Here is an 18373-nt window from a genome sequence, read left to right on the forward strand (position 1 = left end):
GTCAGCTAACACCGCCCGTTGCTGGCTTCACTGGGCCCCGGCAGCCCCCGGGTCCTGGGGGGTCTGCCCTCTTGGGAACTTGAAAGAGGAAGTTTGTAGGGAAACTAAGGCGAACTCTTTTTGCTCTTTGTGATCGTGTCTTTTGCACTTCCTAAGAGCAAAGTGATTCTTTTTTCTTTTTTTTTCCTCCCCCTTCCACGTTCTTTGAATGCTTAGGAATTGTTTGTTAGTGTGATACCATTTTTTTTTTTAAGTATTAAATTAAAACATCATAGAAAGTCCGGAAATAGAAATAAATCTAAAGAAGAAGAAAAAAAGCATTCCCAATCTCACAAATCCAGAGGTAGTCACTGTTAACATTTTGGGGTTGCTGTTCATCACAACTTGCGTGTTGCTAAAAAAAAGAAAAAAAAAGTTAAAATGTAAAAATTTTAAAAATTAAAAAAAAAAGAATTAAAAAAATATTTTGGGGTATTTATTTTCCCATCTTCTGTTTTTTGGTGGTTTTTTTTTAAAATGCATATATAGCTTTTTTAAAAAGAAACAAAAAGAGGCTGGGAGTGGTGGCTCAGGCCTGTAATCCTAGTACTCTGGGAGGCTGAAGCAGGAGGATCGCTTGAGGTCAGGAGTTCAAGACCAGCCTAAGCAAGAGCAAGACCTGTCTCTACTAAAAATAGAAAAAATTAGCCTGGTGTGGTGGCACATGCCTATAGTCCCAGCTACTCGGGAGGCTGAGGCAGGAGGATCGCTTGAGCACAGGAGTTTGAGGTTGCTGTGAGTTATGATGATGCCACTGCACTCTAGCCCGGGTGACAGAGCAAGACTTTCATTCACTCATAGATAGGTAGATACAAAGAAAAAGAAAAGATCATACATAATTATATTTATATAGTTTTGTATCCTGTTTTCTTTTAAACATTCTTGCCTTCTGTGATATTTTCCTGTGTCATTAAATATTCTCCAGAAACATGATTTGTTTTCATGGCTCCTTTATGAGGCTCTATCATCATTCATTTTACTCATTTCTTCCCATTTGACTTTTGGGTTCTTTCCACCGTTTTATAAATAGCCTTAAATACCCTCGTACCTAAACGTCTGCGTGAGTTATTATTTCCTCGGGATAACCTTTTGTAAGTGAAGTCAGAGGGTGGGAACTCTTCCAGTATTGCCAAAGTACTTCCCAGAAAAGGTAGAACGATTCCTTCTTCAATTAGTATTGTGTGGAAGTGCCCTTCCCCGGGTGGGAGGTCGCAGGTCATTGCCTCTGACCTGGGACGGCACTGCAGTCCTAGGAGAGGAAGCGGGCAGACGCGGAAGCAGGTTTTCCTGGGCTCATTCTTCCCGGGAGGCCGAGGGGCCAACGAGGGGCTGGGCTCCCTCCCGTTGAAGATGCTCTGAGAACTTGGGAACCTTCTTGAATATCAGCCCCTGGGTTCTCACTGTTCTCCGAGGCCAAGGGTCCCTGAAATCAGGCCTTCCCCCCAGGGCTGGGGCAAACCGCAGCCCCCGAGCAGCTGCTCGGAGGAGGCCGGCGTGTGACACTCACGGGGGTTTGTGTGATCTGTCTCCCAGGGCTCTGAATGGAATGCATCCAATCTGGAGGAACTGCAGGGCTCAGGGTGAGTCTCCTCCGCTTGTCTTTCCCTGTCCTTCCAGGCAGCTTAGAAATCCCTTCCACGCTGCCATCGAGGGTGAGACCTCGGGCAGCCTGCTTGGCACTGCCTCTGCACCGTGGTCTCTGAAGTGGCTGCAGGGGGGAGCCAGACAGATGGGCTGCAAAGTGCCACGTCCTGAATAATCCCCGGGCTTTAGATTTCGCTGGAGTCTTCCGTGATCGTGCATGTCAGGGAGGACGCTTCTCGGTCGCACCCGCGTGGCCTGGGACAGCCCTGGCTGCGGGTAAGGCTCAGAGCCCCCTCCCACCGCCTCGCTGCCCTGCTGAGCCGCCCAGGGTCCCCAGCGTGGACACACAGACCTGCTGGCGGCTTTGCCAGTCAGCAACCCTGGTCCCCGGACCGCGCCTGCCTCTTTCTGAGGTTGTACTTTTGGGCCTGGTGGGATTGCAACTGAGTACTCTGTGTTGGCCAGAAGCATGTTCCTATCTTAGTTTGAGAAACGCTTAGCAGCAGGAATGAGAGATGTTTGACTCTAGACCTTCAAGAACAGATGTCTGGACTTTCTTTTTTTTTTTTTAAGCAACATAGCCACAAAATCGCCATTTGTGGGTCTGACATGATGGCGTTCTTGAATTACCACATTTAAAAATCAAGACTAAACAAATCTTAAAATATATCCTTAGAACTACCGGTTAAGATGTGTTCCTCCAGCAGGAAGGATTCTTAACATGTAGGGTGATGCTCTGTGTGTTTTCAGTCTTGCTGGGAATAAATGAGTGACTTTTAAAGGTATTTTTTTTTAAAGCATGGATAAGTATTCTCTTATGAAACCTATTTGAGATATTTCCTAACTCCTGAAATTACTTGGGTCTTCTAGAAATAAAAGTATTAAGTTTGTAGAACTACAGAACCTGGGTCAAAAGACTCTCTGAAATACTTATTTATATCTTGCCTTGTTTCAAAATGGATTTAAGGCAATTCCCAAGGTTATAAATAATTGATAGATGCATACATTCTGCTTTTTAACTGTTTCAGAATAGAGACTTTTTTTAAAAGCCTCTGTATACGCATAATAGTTATAAATTTTGACACTTTAAGGAACTTATAAATCTATTTAAGTAATACATACATATTTCATTTCTAGAATGCTTTGAACTGAGTTATCTTTTCATAAGGTTTTTTTTTTTTTTTTAAATAAAGAAATCAAATCTGGCTTTTTGGTATAAATACAATCCATTCTCATCGTATAGAGGGCATTTAGAAAACACAAAGAAAATTACCATTAAGGAAAAACAAAAGTTCCACCACGAAGGTATTACCCTTTGTTCATATGTAATGTTTTTTTTTCTCTGCCAGTGTTTCATTACTTTGTTTTTTATAGTTCCTCATCCTGATTCTCCAAATTTGGTTTGTTTGTGTTTTGTTTTTTGTTTTTCCTCACTGCAGGGTTGACTACATTTTAAATGTTACTAGAGAAATCGATAATTTTTTCCCTGGCTTATTTGCATATCATAACATCCGCGTCTATGACGAAGAGACGACAGATCTGCTCGCCCACTGGAACGAAGCGTATCATTTCATAAACAAAGCGAAGTAAGTGGGCGGGGAAGCCAGGCTGGCTGGCAGGTGGGGAGGGGGGGGCAGGAACTGCTGGGGACCCCAGACACAGATGTCACCTGGCTTGAGGGGCCTGGATGGCCGATGGACCTTTGGTTTTAGCCGCAGGACCCCAAACACCAGAGGGCAAAAGTTGTCCGTCCTCTCCAGGTAGAAGCCTAACCAGGTGACTCTCCCACCTGTCCATGATTGTGACGTTTGGCCCCGGTTGTCATCTGCACTGGTTCCTGGCAAAGATCCGATACCAAGTGGACGCTCTGAGGGGCTCAGGCCCTGGGGAGTCGCTGAGCCAAAGGAGGGCAGGGGAGGGACTTAGGCTCAGAGCTCCTTTGGGACTCCTCCCCGCAGAACATGGCCCGTCTCTGTCCTCAAGTGAGCGTCACGTGGGGTGGGACAGTCTGGTCTCACCCGTCTCCTGTCCCCGTTTTATTCTGCTCTGGAACAACTGTGCCTTATTGGAGTCAAGAACAGAAAGAGAGAACCCTTTGAGAGGCTGTCGAGAGAAACCACCCTCTTCTGCTTTGTGCTCCTCTGGGTCAAAGCTTCGTAAAGTGACCTTAGTTCTCTCGAAATCCCAGGGGACAGACTCAGGACACTCTTGAGGGAGACTTTCAGAACAGCAGTCCAAAAGCAAACAAACAAAAAAAGGCGCTGAGGTTTGGAGTTGCAAGCTTGGGGTATGGGAAGCTGGAGCCTGCTCCCTCCTGGTGGGGCCACCTTCTGTACAAATACAGTGTCACAGGTGCCACCCGTCCCAGCCTGGCAGTCTCTTGCGCTCTTGAGCAAGCAGTACCTAGACACACACTGTTCTGCCGGCCTTGCTGGGTCTGGATCTGGGGAATCAGCCACGCCTGGGCCAGTCCTGCCTCCTTGCAAACAACAGATCAGCCTCATCTTCCTCCCCTGGCTTGTCCCTCTCTGGCTGTCCCACCCCTGCTCCTGCTCCCTGGCACTCCCGTCTGACCAGTGTCTTGCTCTCCCCGGGGCCTTGCCGGCTTCACTCCGCTGACCCCATTTTTCCACAGTAACTCATTCACCGTCTCCATCTGCTGTAGCAGCTGAGTGGCTTTTGCAGAAATCCCTGTAGCTGCCCAACTGCTTCCCAGGAAAGGGTTTTTCTGGTCTCCCTCAGCCTGTCCCAGCGACGTGGGAAGTGGGTTCCCACTTTTGTCGGTGGAGGCGGCCAAGTTTTGGAGCTCTCCTTGCAAAACTTGGCTGGGCCAGAACAGACTTCTCTTGATTTCTCATTGTGTGCTAATTGGTTTTGCAGCAAAGTGATTTCCTTTAGAGGGTGTGCAGGCATGTAAACATTAGGACACGGGGAGGTTTCAGGCAGTGAGATAACTTCTTCAGGGTTTTTTAAAAAAAAAAAAAAGGCAGTTGAGTAAAAGCTGAGAGAATGAAGCTGAGAGTTGAAGCTGAGAGTTGAAGCTTTGGGGACCCCCGCCATCCCCGTCCCCACGCCCGCAGGAGGAACCATTCCAAGTGCCTGGTGCATTGCAAGATGGGCGTCAGTCGGTCCGCGTCCACCGTCATCGCCTACGCCATGAAGGAATTCGGCTGGCCCCTGGAGAAGGCGTATAACTACGTGAAGCAGAAGCGCAGCATCACGCGGCCCAACGCGGGCTTCATGCGGCAGCTGTCTGAGTACGAAGGCATCCTGGACGCCAGGTGGGTGCCAAGCCCGCAGAGGGGGACGGACTGGCTGGCCCAGCTGGAGCAGCCTCCGCCCGCCGCCAAGCTGGGCCGCCCGTGGCAGGATCTGAGCGTGCTCCCGTTGGGTTTCCGCAGCCAAAAATCCCGCCTCTCTCGGGGAGCCAGTTTGAGAAAAACAACTATTGTTTGGGCTCTGATTAGCCGTTTCCAGGAGGGATCTGTTTTGATTTTGTTGGCACACACATAAAGCTGGTTCAGCTGCCGCGGGGAACGGTGCCCAACTTCTGGTCCAAAGCAAGTCCCTGTCAGCGTGCGTGGTGCGGGCATGTGTCTGTCCCAGGTCCTGGGCATCTGCTTCCTGCACAGCCCTGTGCACTGGCTCTGCTGGGGGACAGGGCCCAGCACTGCAGAGCCAGACGGGTCTCTCTACCAGGTGAGCTGGGCGACTTAGAGCAAGCGGGTCGGTCTCCCTGAGCCTCAGTTTCCTCTCCTGAGTTAAGAATCCGTGCCCACCTCGATGCGGATTTTAACACAGTAGGCGCTTTGAGACACAGCGTGGTGGCTCCTCAGAAAACTAAAACTAGAATTACTGTGCGAGCCAACAATTCCACTTCTGCATATGTCCCCAAAAGAATTGAAAGCAGGGTCTCAAAGAGATGTTTGTCCACCCACATTCATAGCGGCACTACTTAGCAGCCACAAAGTGGAAGCAACCCGAGCGGTCACTGACAGATGAATGAACAAACAAAACGTGCTGCGCCCATATGGTGGGACTGTCACTCGGCCTTAGAAAGGAGGGGGATTCTGACTCGGACGAGCCTTGAGGACCCTGTGCCGAGTGAGATAGACCAGTCACGGAAGGACACGTACTGTGTGATTGCGTGTTGCAGGAGGTCCTTCGAGAGTCAGAGTCCTAGAGAGAGAAGATAGAACTGGGGAAGGCGGGGAGGGGGACCTCAAGTTTAATGGGGTCAGAGTTTCAGTTCTGCAAGATGAAAAGAGCTCTGGAGACGGATGGTGGGGATGCTCATGCAGCATCGTGAATGTATTTATTATTACTGAACTGTATACCTAAAAGTGATCAAGATGGAAAATTTTATGTTATGCATAGTTTACCAAAATAAAGAAATTGGCCAAAAAAAAAAAAAAAAGCATACCCACCTGATAGGGTTTTTTTGAGGTTTGCGTGAGCCCTGTACAAGTTTACCTTGACAGATCCTTTACCAGACCTGGCTCCCAGTAAGTAATAACTGTAGCTTCTTTCAAAAATCTCTAACTCCCACCCCATAAAAGGTCTGCAGCATACAGGTTAGCTGTCCCCCTTTTCCGGGGACAGGAGTGGGTTAACTTGTCACCCATCACACTGTCAGTGGACAGCAGAAGGTAGTGACACACGCAGGTCTGTGCGCCGCAGAGGGTGGTCAGCACGGGGAGGTCCTGAGTTCATCCTGCCCACCCAGGGTGGGGGGGGCCTCCAGGGACCCCCAGAAGATTCGCACTGGGACTCACTTTCTCCCCGTCTCCCCTTCCTATTCGGACGAGAAGCAGATCTCCCTGGAGCATTTCTGGTCCGTGTTGGAAGAAAGCTGCAGGCTAAAGCCCAGTGGCTTCGTGGCCAAGTTTGGGGGTGCAGGAGCGCCCTGGCAGGGTCCAGCGGGGTCTGGAGAACAGCTCTGGCCGTCTCGGGGCTCTTCACTGTCAACCAGACGGTGGCTAGGCAGGTCCCCAGGCAGGGCCTGCAGGAGCAGCCGGCATCCTGCCGTCCCCTCCCCAAGCCTGTCAGGCCGGCTGCCGTCAGGGCTCTTTATAGCCTGACCGGGGCTCTCCAGGCTGGGCTCGTGGCGGTAGGACATTTATCTCAGATCACAGCTCCATGGGACGAGCACAGAGCAAACAGCAGTGAAGGATCGTGACAGGCCCTTGGACTAAAGAGCAGTAGCAAACCGTGTGTTCCCATCGCGTGTCTGTTTCCTTCTCGTTTTTTTGTTGTTGTTGTTTTTTTTTTTCTTTGAGACAGAATCTCACTCTGTCGCTGAGGATAGAGTGCAGTGGAGTCATCATAGCTCACAGCAACCTCAAACTCCTGGGCTCAAGCGATCCTCCTGCCTCAGCCTCCTGAGCAGCTGGGACTACAGGCATGCGCCACCATGCCCGGCTAATTTTTCTGTTTTTTGTAGAGATGGAGTCTTGCTCTTACTTACTCAGCTGGTCTTGAACTCCTGAGCTCAAGCGATCCTCCCACCTTAGCCCAGAGTGCTAGGATTACAGGCGTGAGCCACCGCGCCCAGCCTCTTTCAATATTGTCTTAACGCTCACAACCCCATGATGTTGGCCTTACTTTAAGGTCCCGGGGGGTGACTTAGTGACCCTATTTCACTATAAACTTCTCTCTCTTTCTTTTTTTGCCTTGTGTTTTTTAAAAAAGATATCATGAAAGCAATAGTATTCTGTAATCCCTCTGACCTAAACAGATATTTCCAGTTGTCTGGGCTCTTCCCAGATGCATTCGTGTGCAGCACGTGTCTACGTGGCTTCGGCAGCGTGTGTAGATCTTCACGCACTCTCTGCTTTCATCCCCTCGATTTCCCTGTAGCGTGGGCGGGAGAGGGTTGTTATTCGCATCTGACAGATGGAGAAACTGACAGATGGAACATAGTGAAGTGACTGGGTTCACAGAAAGAGCTAGCAGAAACACAGATGCACAGAGGACACGCCTAGACCCCCTTTGTGTCCCCGTCACGTTGTCCCCATGCGACTGAAAGTCACGTGAGGCTTCCCAAAATGCAAGCCATGGTGATTCAGGGTCCTCGTGCTTTTTCTCATCCTTGTGTTTCCTGGGAACAGGTGGACAGAGGGGCTTTACGTAAGCAAGAGCCTGCCACCAGCCGCGACCTCGGGCTGTCCTTTGTTTGCTCACCCCCATGCCTCTCCCCCCAGGCCCCTCTGGGTGCTGTCCTCCCCTGCTCACCTTCCCCTGCCCTCTGTCCCCATAGCAAACAGCGACACAACAAGCTGTGGCGGCAGCAGACAGAGAGCAGCCTCCAGCCGCCTGCGGATGGCCCTGGGGGACCTGGCAGCTTCTCACCAGAGACCTTGGACAGCACCCTGGAGACCCGGCTGCCCTGCCTGGAGGACACGGGCCAGCCCGGCTTCCCGGGCATCAGGGCGCCTGGAGGGCCCGCTCTCCCCTGCTGCTTCCGGCGACTCTCAGACCCCTTCCTTTCTCCCCCCGACGGTGAAACCGGCAGCTCAGCCCAGCTCGAGGGCCTCGAGAGGGACGCGCTTTCGGAGGACGCAGCCCAGCCAGCGGAGGCACACGGGACAGCCAGGCGTCCCCAGGAGGGCCCCGGTCTCTGCGAGAGGGACACCAGGAGGAAACTAGAGTTCGGGAGCCCTGCAGCCCGGAGGGGCTCCTTGCCACAGGCGGAGGAGATGGACAGGGACGATGGCCCAGCACCAGGGAGGTGGGGGCGGCCCCCAGCCCAGCTCAACCGGGAAAACCTGAACAACAACAACAGCAAGAGGAGCTGTCCCGATGACTTTGAGGTAGGCACGGGACCGGGGTGTGGGGGCTGTCCTGCTGCTGCGCCCCTCTTTGGGGCCGGCAGCTCTTGTCTCCAGGGATGGGGCAGGGAGCCTCGGGCTTATTTCGGAGGGTGACTCTGCTGGCTGATCGGGCACGTAACGTGTACATAGTGCACTGGGGTCTGCCGGGAATGACACCAACCCAGCCTGCCACCTCCGCCCCGAGTGCTTCGATCAATCTTGGGCAGGGCGTCCAACTCAGTTTCTTCCTTCTTATGTAAGATGCAAAATATAATAACTCACCACCCAGCTTCAACCTTTATCAACATGTGGCTGTTCTTACTTCATCTCACCCTCTTTCCCACACTCCCTGGGTGATTTGAAACCAGTCCCAGATTTATCATTTTATTCCTGAAGGCTCCAGCATGGACCATAACTGCAATACCAGTGACCACCTTCCCCAAACCGGTAACGAGCCCTCAGCATCATCAAGTGTGTCTAGTCTCGTAGCCCAGACTCTAACGCGGAGCTCCGTGAGTCTCTGGAAGCTGCGATGGTGGGTAGATTGTCTGCGGCAGGGTTCGAGCTCCCACCTGGTGCTTCCCGAGCCAGCAGTTCGTTGCAGCCAAACTTTTCCCTCTTCTGTCAGTGGGACCCAGGAGCCGAGGCTGGCTGCCTGGAGGGGGCTGCTGTGCAGCCTGGTCTCCGTGTCCCCCCTTCCTTGGCGTGATTCCCAAGTGGGAGCACTTGGGATCCTTGCAGGTGCATTAGAGCGTAAAGCTCTTTTGTCATCAGCATCTCGGTGTAGTGCAGACGGAACTGGGGAGTCCCACCTACCGACCCAGATCGTAAAAGGCACTCCGCGCCAATCCTAATCCCTCTCGGGTTCCCTGCTTACCAGGTCCCTCAAAGAGCAAATGTCCACGGAGACAAACGAGCCAAAAAGGTGGACGCCCTGGGGTGGGGCTTTAAGCAGGGGGTGGCCAGGCCCCTCTGGACGTGGGCGGCAGGTGGGCTGGAGGGAGAGAGGGGCCACCGGGGCCTGAGAAGACTGGTGGCTCCGAGGATGGGGCGAGGACGGTTGGAGGCAGTGCTCCGTGCCCTCCTGCCTGTGTCCCACCTCACCCCACCCTCCAGCCTGCCACCCTGCGCAGGGCCCTCGTCCCCTGCAGCTGCTGGGCCTGTCCGCCGCTCCCTCTGCCTGCCCTGCACCTGCTGGCCCCAGAAGCTCAGCTGAAGTCAGTTCCTCGGGGCAGCCTTCCCTCCCTCTCTGGAGGCTGTGAGCTCCACCCCGTCCTTGTCACAGTTTCTGGTCTGTTCCCACCAGTGGCCAGCAGGCTTCCTGAGGGGTAGGGGGTGTGTCTGGTCCACAGCCCCCGAGTCAGATGCAAGTCCTGGCTTGAGGCAGGCGCTCCGTGAATGCGTGTTGAGTGGATGATTCTCTCCCGTCTCCCTTCTTCCGAAAATTTGTGTGTCAAGAATTCAGGCCTTGGTGCAGGCACTGAGGTTCATGCCTATAATCTCAGCACTTTGGGAGTCAGGGCAGGAGGATCCCTTGGGGCCGAGTTCAAGACCAGCCTGGGCAGCAGAGTGAGACCCCCCACTCTAAAATTTTTTTTTTTTTTTTTGAGGCAGAGTCTCGCTTTGTTGCCCAGGCTAGAGTAAGTGCACTGGCGTCAGCCTAGCTCATAGGAACCTCAAACTCCAGGGCTCAAGCAGTCCTTCTGCCTCAGCTTCCCGAGTAGCTGGGACTACAGGCATGCGCCACCATGCCCAGCTAATTTTTTCTATATATATTAGTTGGCCAATTAATTTCTTTCTATTTATAGTAGAGGCGGGGTCTCGCTCTTGCTCAGGCTGGTTTCAAGCTCCTGACCTCGAGCAATCCGCCCGCCTCGGCCTCCCAGAGTGCTAGGATTACAGGTGTGAGCCACCGCACCCTGCCTAAAAAAAAATTTTTAAAGTAGCTGGGCATGGTGGTGCACACCTGTAGTCATAGCTGCTAGGGAGGCTGAGGCAGGAGGATTGCTTGAGCCCAGGAATTTGAGGCTGTAGTGAGCTATGATTGCACCACTGCATTCCAGCCTGGGTGACAGAATAAAAAAAAAAAGAATTCAGGCCTTAATAAGAGGTAGTTGGTCAGGAGGACTGAGATCCTACTGATGGACGGACCCAGAAGCTGGCCCAGGGTTCCTAAGAGAAGGTTCTGCAGACGACCCTACCCCCAGGAGTAACAGCTGCATATCCTTTTGACTCCCCGAATATTGGGCCCCCCACAAGACTTTCTACCTTGGGAGGGGCTTAAGGCTGCTACACAGGATGGTGTTCACTCCTGACAGTCCAGGGGAGGGGCGGCGCCCAGGCCCCACTAGCAGGGAGAAAGTGCGGGAAACCCGCATCAGCCCTTTGCCTGGGAGGCTCGGGTTTAGCGCGTATCGGGAATCTCCTGGCGGAACAGCTCCGGGAAAGAGACGGCTGCGGCGGCGTTGCCTCCCTTTTGTGATCTTGCCCCGTCCTGGCCTGGCAGCGCTGCTCTGGAGCCACAGTGTGCTCCTGCCGGACAGGAGGGGCTGTGTTGTCCGGCTGCGTGCTCCCCACGTGCAAGTCTCTGCGAAAGGAAGAGCCCCCTTTCTGTGTTTCCATGAGGGACACGCACTATTTAACGTCATTCTCACGGTGCTGTGATGCGGCGTTGTCACCCTGTTTTCCCAGTGAGACCAAGTTCCGCAAGAGCGTCACAGCACACGGTGCGGGTGGCAGGGGCAGGGTTGGGAAGGAGGGCCCTGGGCATCCTGCCCCGGCCACGCTGGAGTGTAGCCCCAGCTCTGCCCAGGGCCTCGGCACGTGCTTCCGGGCAGTTTTGTCTCCAGGCCCTGTCTCGTCTGCGTCGTGCAGGCTCAGGTGGGTCCCGGGGAGTCTCTATTCTTGCACTAAATAAAGCAGGAGCCACCCTTCCAGGGCCTGGCCCAGCTCCGCCTCCTAGTTTCGGTCTCAGCTCACCGGGGCCCACTCTTCTCACGATGTTCTTGTCCCCTTGCAGCACGATGCTATATTCGGGATCCTTAACAAAGTGAAGCCTTCCTATAGATCCTGCGCCGACTGCATGTACCCTCCAGCCAGCGGGGCCTCGGAGGCCTTCCGGGAGCGATGTGCGGACCCCGCCGCCCCTGCCATCTGCACCCAGCCTGCCTTCCTGCCCCACGTCACCTCTTCCCCTGTGGCCCTCACTGCCAGCCGGGCCCGGGCTCTGGAGAAGCCGGCTTCCGGCCCAGCCGAGACTGCCCCACTCCCACCGCCAGCCGGCTCGCGGAGGCCGGACACCAGTGGCTCTGGGGCCGCAGCTGCCCCAGAGCTCCCAGCCAGCCTTTTGGAACCTTCCAGAGAGGCCCCAAAAGTCCTGCCAAAGTCCCTCCCTCTGAAGAATTCTCACTGTGATAAGAACCCTCCCAGCATGGAGGTGGTGAAGGAAGAGTCGCCGCCCAGGAAAGACCCGAAGCCTGCTAAGGACCTGCGGCTCCTGTTCAGCTGCGAGGCCGAGAAGCCGGCGGCCAGCAGCTACCTGATGCAGCACCAGGAGTCCATCATCCAGCTGCAGAAGGCGGGCCTGGTCCGCAAGCACACCAAAGAGCTGGAGAGGCTGAGGAGCGCGCCCGCGGACCCGGCGGCCCCCTTCCGGGACTGCGCGGCCGGCAGGCTGGAGCCCAGCATCCCCGAGGAGGGCCAGGGCCCCGCCGCTCTCTGGGCGCCGGGGCCCCTGCCTTTCCCCAGCCTCACCGCAGCCGCCGGGAGCGACGGGAAAGCAGAGGCTGCCCCCCTTCCCCTGGACGGGGCCTCGCTGAGGAGCCCCCCTGCCTTCCTCTGCCGCCTGGATCACACCAGCCACTTCTCCAAGGACTTCCTGAAGACCATCTGCTACACGCCCACCTCCTCGTCCATGAGCTCCAACCTGACCCGGAGCTCCAGCAGCGACAGCATCCACAGCGTCCGCGGGAAGCCGGGGCTGGTGAAGCAGCGCACGCAGGAGATCGAGACCCGGCTCCGGCTGGCGGGCCTCACCGTCTCGTCCCCGCTGAAGCGCTCGCACTCGCTGGCCAAGCTCGGGAGTCTCAACTTCTCCACGGAAGACCTCTCCAGCGAGGCCGACCCGTCCACGGTGGCCGACTCCCATGACGCCACCATGAGCGAGTCGTCCTTCCTGCACGAGCCCCAGGCCACCCCGAGGAACCCACCTGCCACCTCCAAACCATCAGGGACATCTGCCCCGGAAAACTTGAAGAGCCCCTCCCGGGCGAGCAAAAGCTGACCCTCCTGCTGCGCTGGGACGCGAGTTTCCAGATGACCCCTCCCGTCCTTTCCCTGCGGGTGTGGGCCGGCCCCTTCCATCTTGACTTCCCTTAAACGGTTCCCCCTCTTGCCAGGGAGAGGAAGAGGAGAGACGAAAATAACGGACTTGTAGCGCAAGAAGAAAGGGGAGCTGTCAGCCGTGTGGCCTGGGAGAACCAGAAACCACGAGCTCGCAGCCGCAAGACCCGCTCCCGAGTCCCGCGCGTTTTCGAGAAGAATCGAGTCTTGGGCAGGACGTGCTCGGACGCGCGCCCACGTGCAAACCGTTCCGTTTGCAGCATGCAGGAAGAGAAGTCGTGGCCATGGCGGCGTCGCCGCGGGAGACGTTCTAGCTCATTCGTGGCCCTCTCGGAAAACTCTCAGATGGCGACATAAGTCCTACCTCTCTGTTCTTGCTGTGCTTTTTTTATTTTTTAAATGCAAGAATGACCAAGGCTCGTTCCAGGGAATGATGCTGTGTTAGAAAGGGTTTTTCCAAAAAAAAAAAAAAGAAGAAGAAGAATTTTCTAGGGTTCTGCGTTTTGGTTGGCAGCCCAGATCGTGCCGAGACTTTTAACGCGACGGCACCAGACACGGCAAGGTGGAGTCACCAGGCGGAGGCGTCCCGTGCAGTGGCGGAGCGCGCTCTGTCCTGGTGCCGCTGCTGCTGCAGCTGGGCACCGCGTGTTTGACCAGCACAGGGCTCAGGTGGGGAAAATGTGACCGTGTGATGGTCTCAGCCGTCGCTAATGCTGAAGTTGAAAGTGCCCCAGGTAGAGGGGAAGGGCCCCTCAAGCTTCGTGAGCCCTACCTGCTGTCACTCACATCTCGTAGGGGGCTGCCTTTAAGTTTTGAAAGTGCTCAAGTGTCCTGCTGGGAGCCCGGATGCTCCGGCTCGTTTTTGCCCTGTCTATTCACGTTTGGGGAGAGAATGGAGATGTCAGCGGTTCCCTCTGAGAGGAGTGAGGCCGTTGACAAGTGGCACAGGTGTTCACAGTGGCCCTTGCTGCAGAGAGAATACTGCTTCCTGCTGCTCCCCAGCAGCCGAGATGACTATGGTAATGAGGAGTCTGTCGCCTGGCCTCACCTCTCTGGGTGGCCCCTTTCAGAGCCAGGTGAGCTCCACCTCGGGCTCTGGGCTCGAACCAGAGGACTCATCTGGCCTCAGTCGGCAAGACAGAATGTTAAGAAAGCATTTTGAAGAGAGAGAGCAGCAGCTCAGTAGAAAGAAGACAGGAAGGTCCAATTCAGGGTTATCGGCAAACTATCGTGTATGCGCCCTCCCCCCCCACCAAGAATGGTTTTTGCATTTTTGCAGGGTTGTTAAAAAAAAAAAAAAAGAAAGAAAGAATATGCAACAGAAACCACATGGTCCACAAAGCCTAAGATAATTTACTATCAGATCTGTTACAAAGTTTGCTGCCCCCTGGTTTTATGTGACAACACAGGGCTGCCCTTGGTCCTGCAGAAGAAACAGCAGATTCGAAGACGACCTCTGCCTCCTGGACCCCTGACCCTTCCCTCCTCCCAGCTCCAGGCCTTGCCAGCCCACCCCAGCTTGCCTCGCCCATGCAGGTGGAGAAGTTGTTTGTGTGAGGGACCGTGGGGGGCACACCGTTGGCTGGAGCTTTCCCGAAATCCCATCTTGCCCTCCTCTGGGTCTGCCAGATTAGCTCAGTGAAACCGGGAAAGCCTTCAAGGCCACCCAAATCCTGAAAGGGTGAGTGAGTGAGTTGCCATCTTGCACTGGTCGGAACTGGGTTCTCCAAAGCAGGCCGTTCTGGAAAGCCCCCCAGGTGGGATCTTCAGGAACTAGGCAAGGTCATAGTTCAGCCCACAGGTAGAGCTTTTGCAAAAATCCTTTCTCCTGGAACTGTTTCTCCCTGGTATGATTCTTCATCTTCTTCTTCTTTTTTTTTTTTTTTAACATACTTTATTTTACTTTCTAGCAATTTGTTTCCCATTAGTGTCAATTGAAAGCACCTTAAAAGGTGATTATCCACTTATTCTTGAAACCCCTGTGGGTTTTTCCCCCTCTCAGCCAACAAGAGCAAGGTCTCAAAAAAAAAAAAAAATACCAAGTTCAGTACGTTTTGCCAAATTAAATTTTATGGGACAGATCAGTTGTGTCAAAATAATCCCATAAATGTGGTGGTGATGGCAGGCTGATGTTGGTTTTTTTTTTTTAACCATGTCTGTGTATGGGAGTGATATATTTTTGAAAACTTTAATTTCCAAAGCCATAATTTTTCTTATCCAGCTAAAAAGTCGGAGTAGAGGGGAAGATTTCAAATACAAGTGGGTCGTTTTGGCTTTTGGCAAACTTATCCATTCATTTTCGGGAGGACAGCTAGTATATCGACATCTAAATGTCCCCATCATCAGAACAAAATGAAGCATTCTTGATTTGGTGGTAAATACTCTGGCCTGGGATAAAGGTCAAAGATTTTTTTCTGGAGTCCCAAATAAGCTGCACGTAAACATATGGCAAATGACTATTTGAAATGTTATGTGAACCAGACAAGAGCGTTCTGCCAGGCTTAGGGGCACCTTGGCAAAGACAAATTCATACTGGTCCCAGAAAAGAAAGTTTGTCCTATAAGATATCCCTTAGCTCGGTGGATGCTTTGTGTGTAATCTTAGCCGATAGAGAAAATTCCAAACATAAGTGGCACAAGAAAGAGGCAGGCAGAGGTTTGTGCTGTGCAAGTCATTGATTGGTGTGTGTGTGTGTGTGTGTGTGTGTGTGTGCGTGTGTGTTTGTCATTTTCATCAAATGCCTTTGTTGATTTGGAAAAAAAGGAAGATTTTCTAAATCAGCTTGATACGCTGTGTATTTCCACTGCATTTCATCTTCCACCTCACCTTAATTGGTGTGGCATGCCAAAAGTGAGACACCTTGCCATAACAGGAAGGTCTTGTCTTCGAGGTTTTTTAAGTATAACGGGGTCCCAGAGAGGAAGAACCAGGCTGCCTTCTGATCGTGATTGGCCGGTGCCGATTTCCATCGCTTTGTCCCGTAGCTACTTCAGGGCCTTCCAGCAGTATCCCGGCTGCAGGAACTTCCTAAGAACGCGGTTTCTTTCTCTCCGCATTCCCTGTCTGCCTCCTTGCCGTCAACGCAGGGGGCCCTGCCAACCTCTAGGCTGTGGAATAGCTCACTGCCGGGTGGCAAGCCCTTCTCCGTGGCGCCCTGTTGCTCAAGCCTGCAGATGACACCCAGGTGCACCCAAACAGCCACACTGTCCAAGTCCCAGTCTGCTCCCATCCGCTAAAGAGCCTTCCGGTCAGTTCTACAGCTCTTTCCCCTAGTGTAAGGCCAGAGGGTGTGGCAGGATGGAGCCGAGGCTGAGGACAATAGACCTGCGGGACAACCCTGTCTGTCTGCAGACTCATGCCTCAGGGCCAGCCCATCCTGGACAGTGGACGCATCCTGCCCCTCCCCTGGGGACCACGTCTCCCTCACGGGAACAAATGCTGCATCATTTAGCCAAGAGATCACATTAAGTAACCTCACCTGAGGCGTGGGAAGAGGCACTTGCTTTGTGTTGGCTGGAAGTTCTCGGTGCCAGAATACATTTCATGCAACCCTGCTGGGTGGCTGGCCACTTATCGGGGCTCCCCCTAGACACACACACACACACACCCCACTTCACCTCTGGCAAGAGAGCTAGGTAGATCAGAACCCTGGTGACGTCTGGACAGCACGGTGCAGGTTCCCTTGTCCCCATGCCGCCACCCAGGTTCCTGCCGAGGTTACAGGCAAGATGAAGGCCCTCCATTTGGCCCCATACCCAGCCACTCGTCCTGTTATTGCTTGCTCTGCAATCGACTACCTGTGCCTACGCGTTCACTCCGCCTAGATCTGTTTGAGTAGGTAGAACCTGAGTCACATCACCACGCACGCTGTGTCACCCGAGCTCCAGAGCGAATCCTGTGACTGACCTGGAGAGACTGCCCTGTTCTTGTCTTGCCGTAGGTGCTGCGGCCCTGGCCTCAGTCACTCCCTCCAGCAGGCGTCCCCATGACTGGATCACCAGTCGGTCCCCTGCTGTCCCTTCCGTCGGCCTTGCTGCATGAGAAGATAGTAGCTGCTTCCTCCCTCTTTTCCGACACTTGTTAATTATTGTTTTGCAATTGAGTGCCTTAATAATAGTTTACAAATACTATGTATTTATGCGAGAGGTGGAAGTCTCATCGTTCGTGATTGGATACTGTGTCTCGTGGGTAGTGGTTGGCATCGGGACTTTAGCCCGTCCTATCCCGGGTCTGTGTTTATTCTGCTATGCAGTTTTACACTGTGCGTTCACGACTGTTCCAAGGAGCCTCGCTAGAAACAGCACGGGGTAAGTGTGGCAGCTCTTTTAGAATTCGTCTGGCAGGTTTTCTGGTCCTCACTGGAAGACTCCCATGCAAAAAAAAAAAAAAAAGAAAGAAAGAAAGAAACGGCACTGGTAGTTCCTGCAGGCAAGGCAGGCGTTGGTGCTGTATCCCGTAGGAGCCGATGAAAAAATGTAATTTGGTTTATTGGCCAGCTGGGGGGTGGCACATGCCGGGTGACCTCTGAACCAGAGCCCCACATCTCACCCCTTGCCCCAGTTGCACGATTGTACTCTTGTTTAATAGAGATTTTTATTACCAACTAGGCCACCCTATTTTTCCTCTTTGTTAATGTATTGAGCTCTTTTGCAACAAAATGTAGGTACAGACCAAACCTCCTTCCTCCCCCCTCCAAAACCAGGAGCTCCACGAGAGGAGTCGTTCTTTGGTTTCTCAGAAGCTGCCGGTGGGTTCCCGTGTGTTTCGTTAGGATATCGATGGGTTTTTTTATTATATTGTTTTTCTTCTTGTTTTTTTTATATTATATATTTAAAAGGCAGTATCTTTTGTACTGTGAACTTGCAGTAGAAGATGCATAATGCACTTTTTTTACTTCTGTTGGTGTGTATTGTATATAGTGTGTGTGCTTCTTGTGATGGAAATAAACTTTTTCTTTATAAATGCCTGATGACTATGAATTTGAAACGAAAGGAAACTGCCCCTTTAACCTTTGAGGGGACAGTCTGATACTACATCATCATCATCGTGGCAGTCCTTACTGAACTCATACAGTGCATGTGCCAAGGTCTGTGCTAGGAAATATGGACAGCATAGGCCAAAGAAACAGCCAAAGGAAGAAATATTAGCTCCTCCCAGGACTGGGTTTTTTCCTCCTGATTTTGTCAGTAAGCAAGAGCAGGCCCATTTGCGGGTGGTCCTTTGTGGACCAAAAGAATGTCACCCACCAGAATGGGATGTGGACCTTGGGTGGCTTCTCTTCCCCAGCACGTAGGAATCATAAAGCCAGAGGTGTGCTCCAGACACCATCTAAGCTTCTCCCACTACACCCGATGACGGAGGACCGTGGAGACTAATTACTGCTGATCGCCGAGGCAGGGATCCCAGGGAATCTCAGTCCCTGAACACAGCACAGGCTTATCCCGTGTTCAAATCGTAATCCACTGCATACCAGGCAGCTTTTGGTGGCCCTCTTCCCTTGGTGACTCAGGAAGCAGGGCTGCTTTCATCTTCAAATTCTGCCGCCTTGGAGTTCTTTGCCTCCAGCCGTGCAGTGAGGGGAGAAAGGGAGAAGTTAC

At 53.0% G+C, this 18373-nt stretch overlaps 1 protein-coding gene and 1 non-coding gene across 2 annotated transcripts in view; both read left to right on the forward strand.

Moving 5' to 3' along the window:
* SSH1 (slingshot protein phosphatase 1) overlaps nucleotides 1–17738 on the forward strand; it is a 65429-nt gene extending 47691 nt beyond the window's left edge. Inside the window, exons 11-15 of the mRNA XM_075996639.1 lie at nucleotides 1573–1619; nucleotides 3063–3209; nucleotides 4704–4904; nucleotides 7883–8435; nucleotides 11455–17738. Of these exons, the coding sequence (XP_075852754.1) occupies nucleotides 1573–1619; nucleotides 3063–3209; nucleotides 4704–4904; nucleotides 7883–8435; nucleotides 11455–12717 (2211 nt within the window). The 3' untranslated portion in view covers nucleotides 12718–17738. The remainder of the gene's footprint in view (nucleotides 1–1572; nucleotides 1620–3062; nucleotides 3210–4703; nucleotides 4905–7882; nucleotides 8436–11454) is intronic.
* On the forward strand, nucleotides 17086–17147 carry LOC142863800 (U7 small nuclear RNA). Its single transcript, XR_012914438.1, has one exon. It is a non-coding gene; the product is annotated as a U7 small nuclear RNA (small nuclear RNA).
* Nucleotides 17739–18373: the final 635 nt, after the last annotated feature.

This window comes from Microcebus murinus, chromosome 22 (assembly GCF_040939455.1).
Source record: "Microcebus murinus isolate Inina chromosome 22, M.murinus_Inina_mat1.0, whole genome shotgun sequence".
Lineage (NCBI taxonomy): Eukaryota > Metazoa > Chordata > Mammalia > Primates > Cheirogaleidae > Microcebus > Microcebus murinus.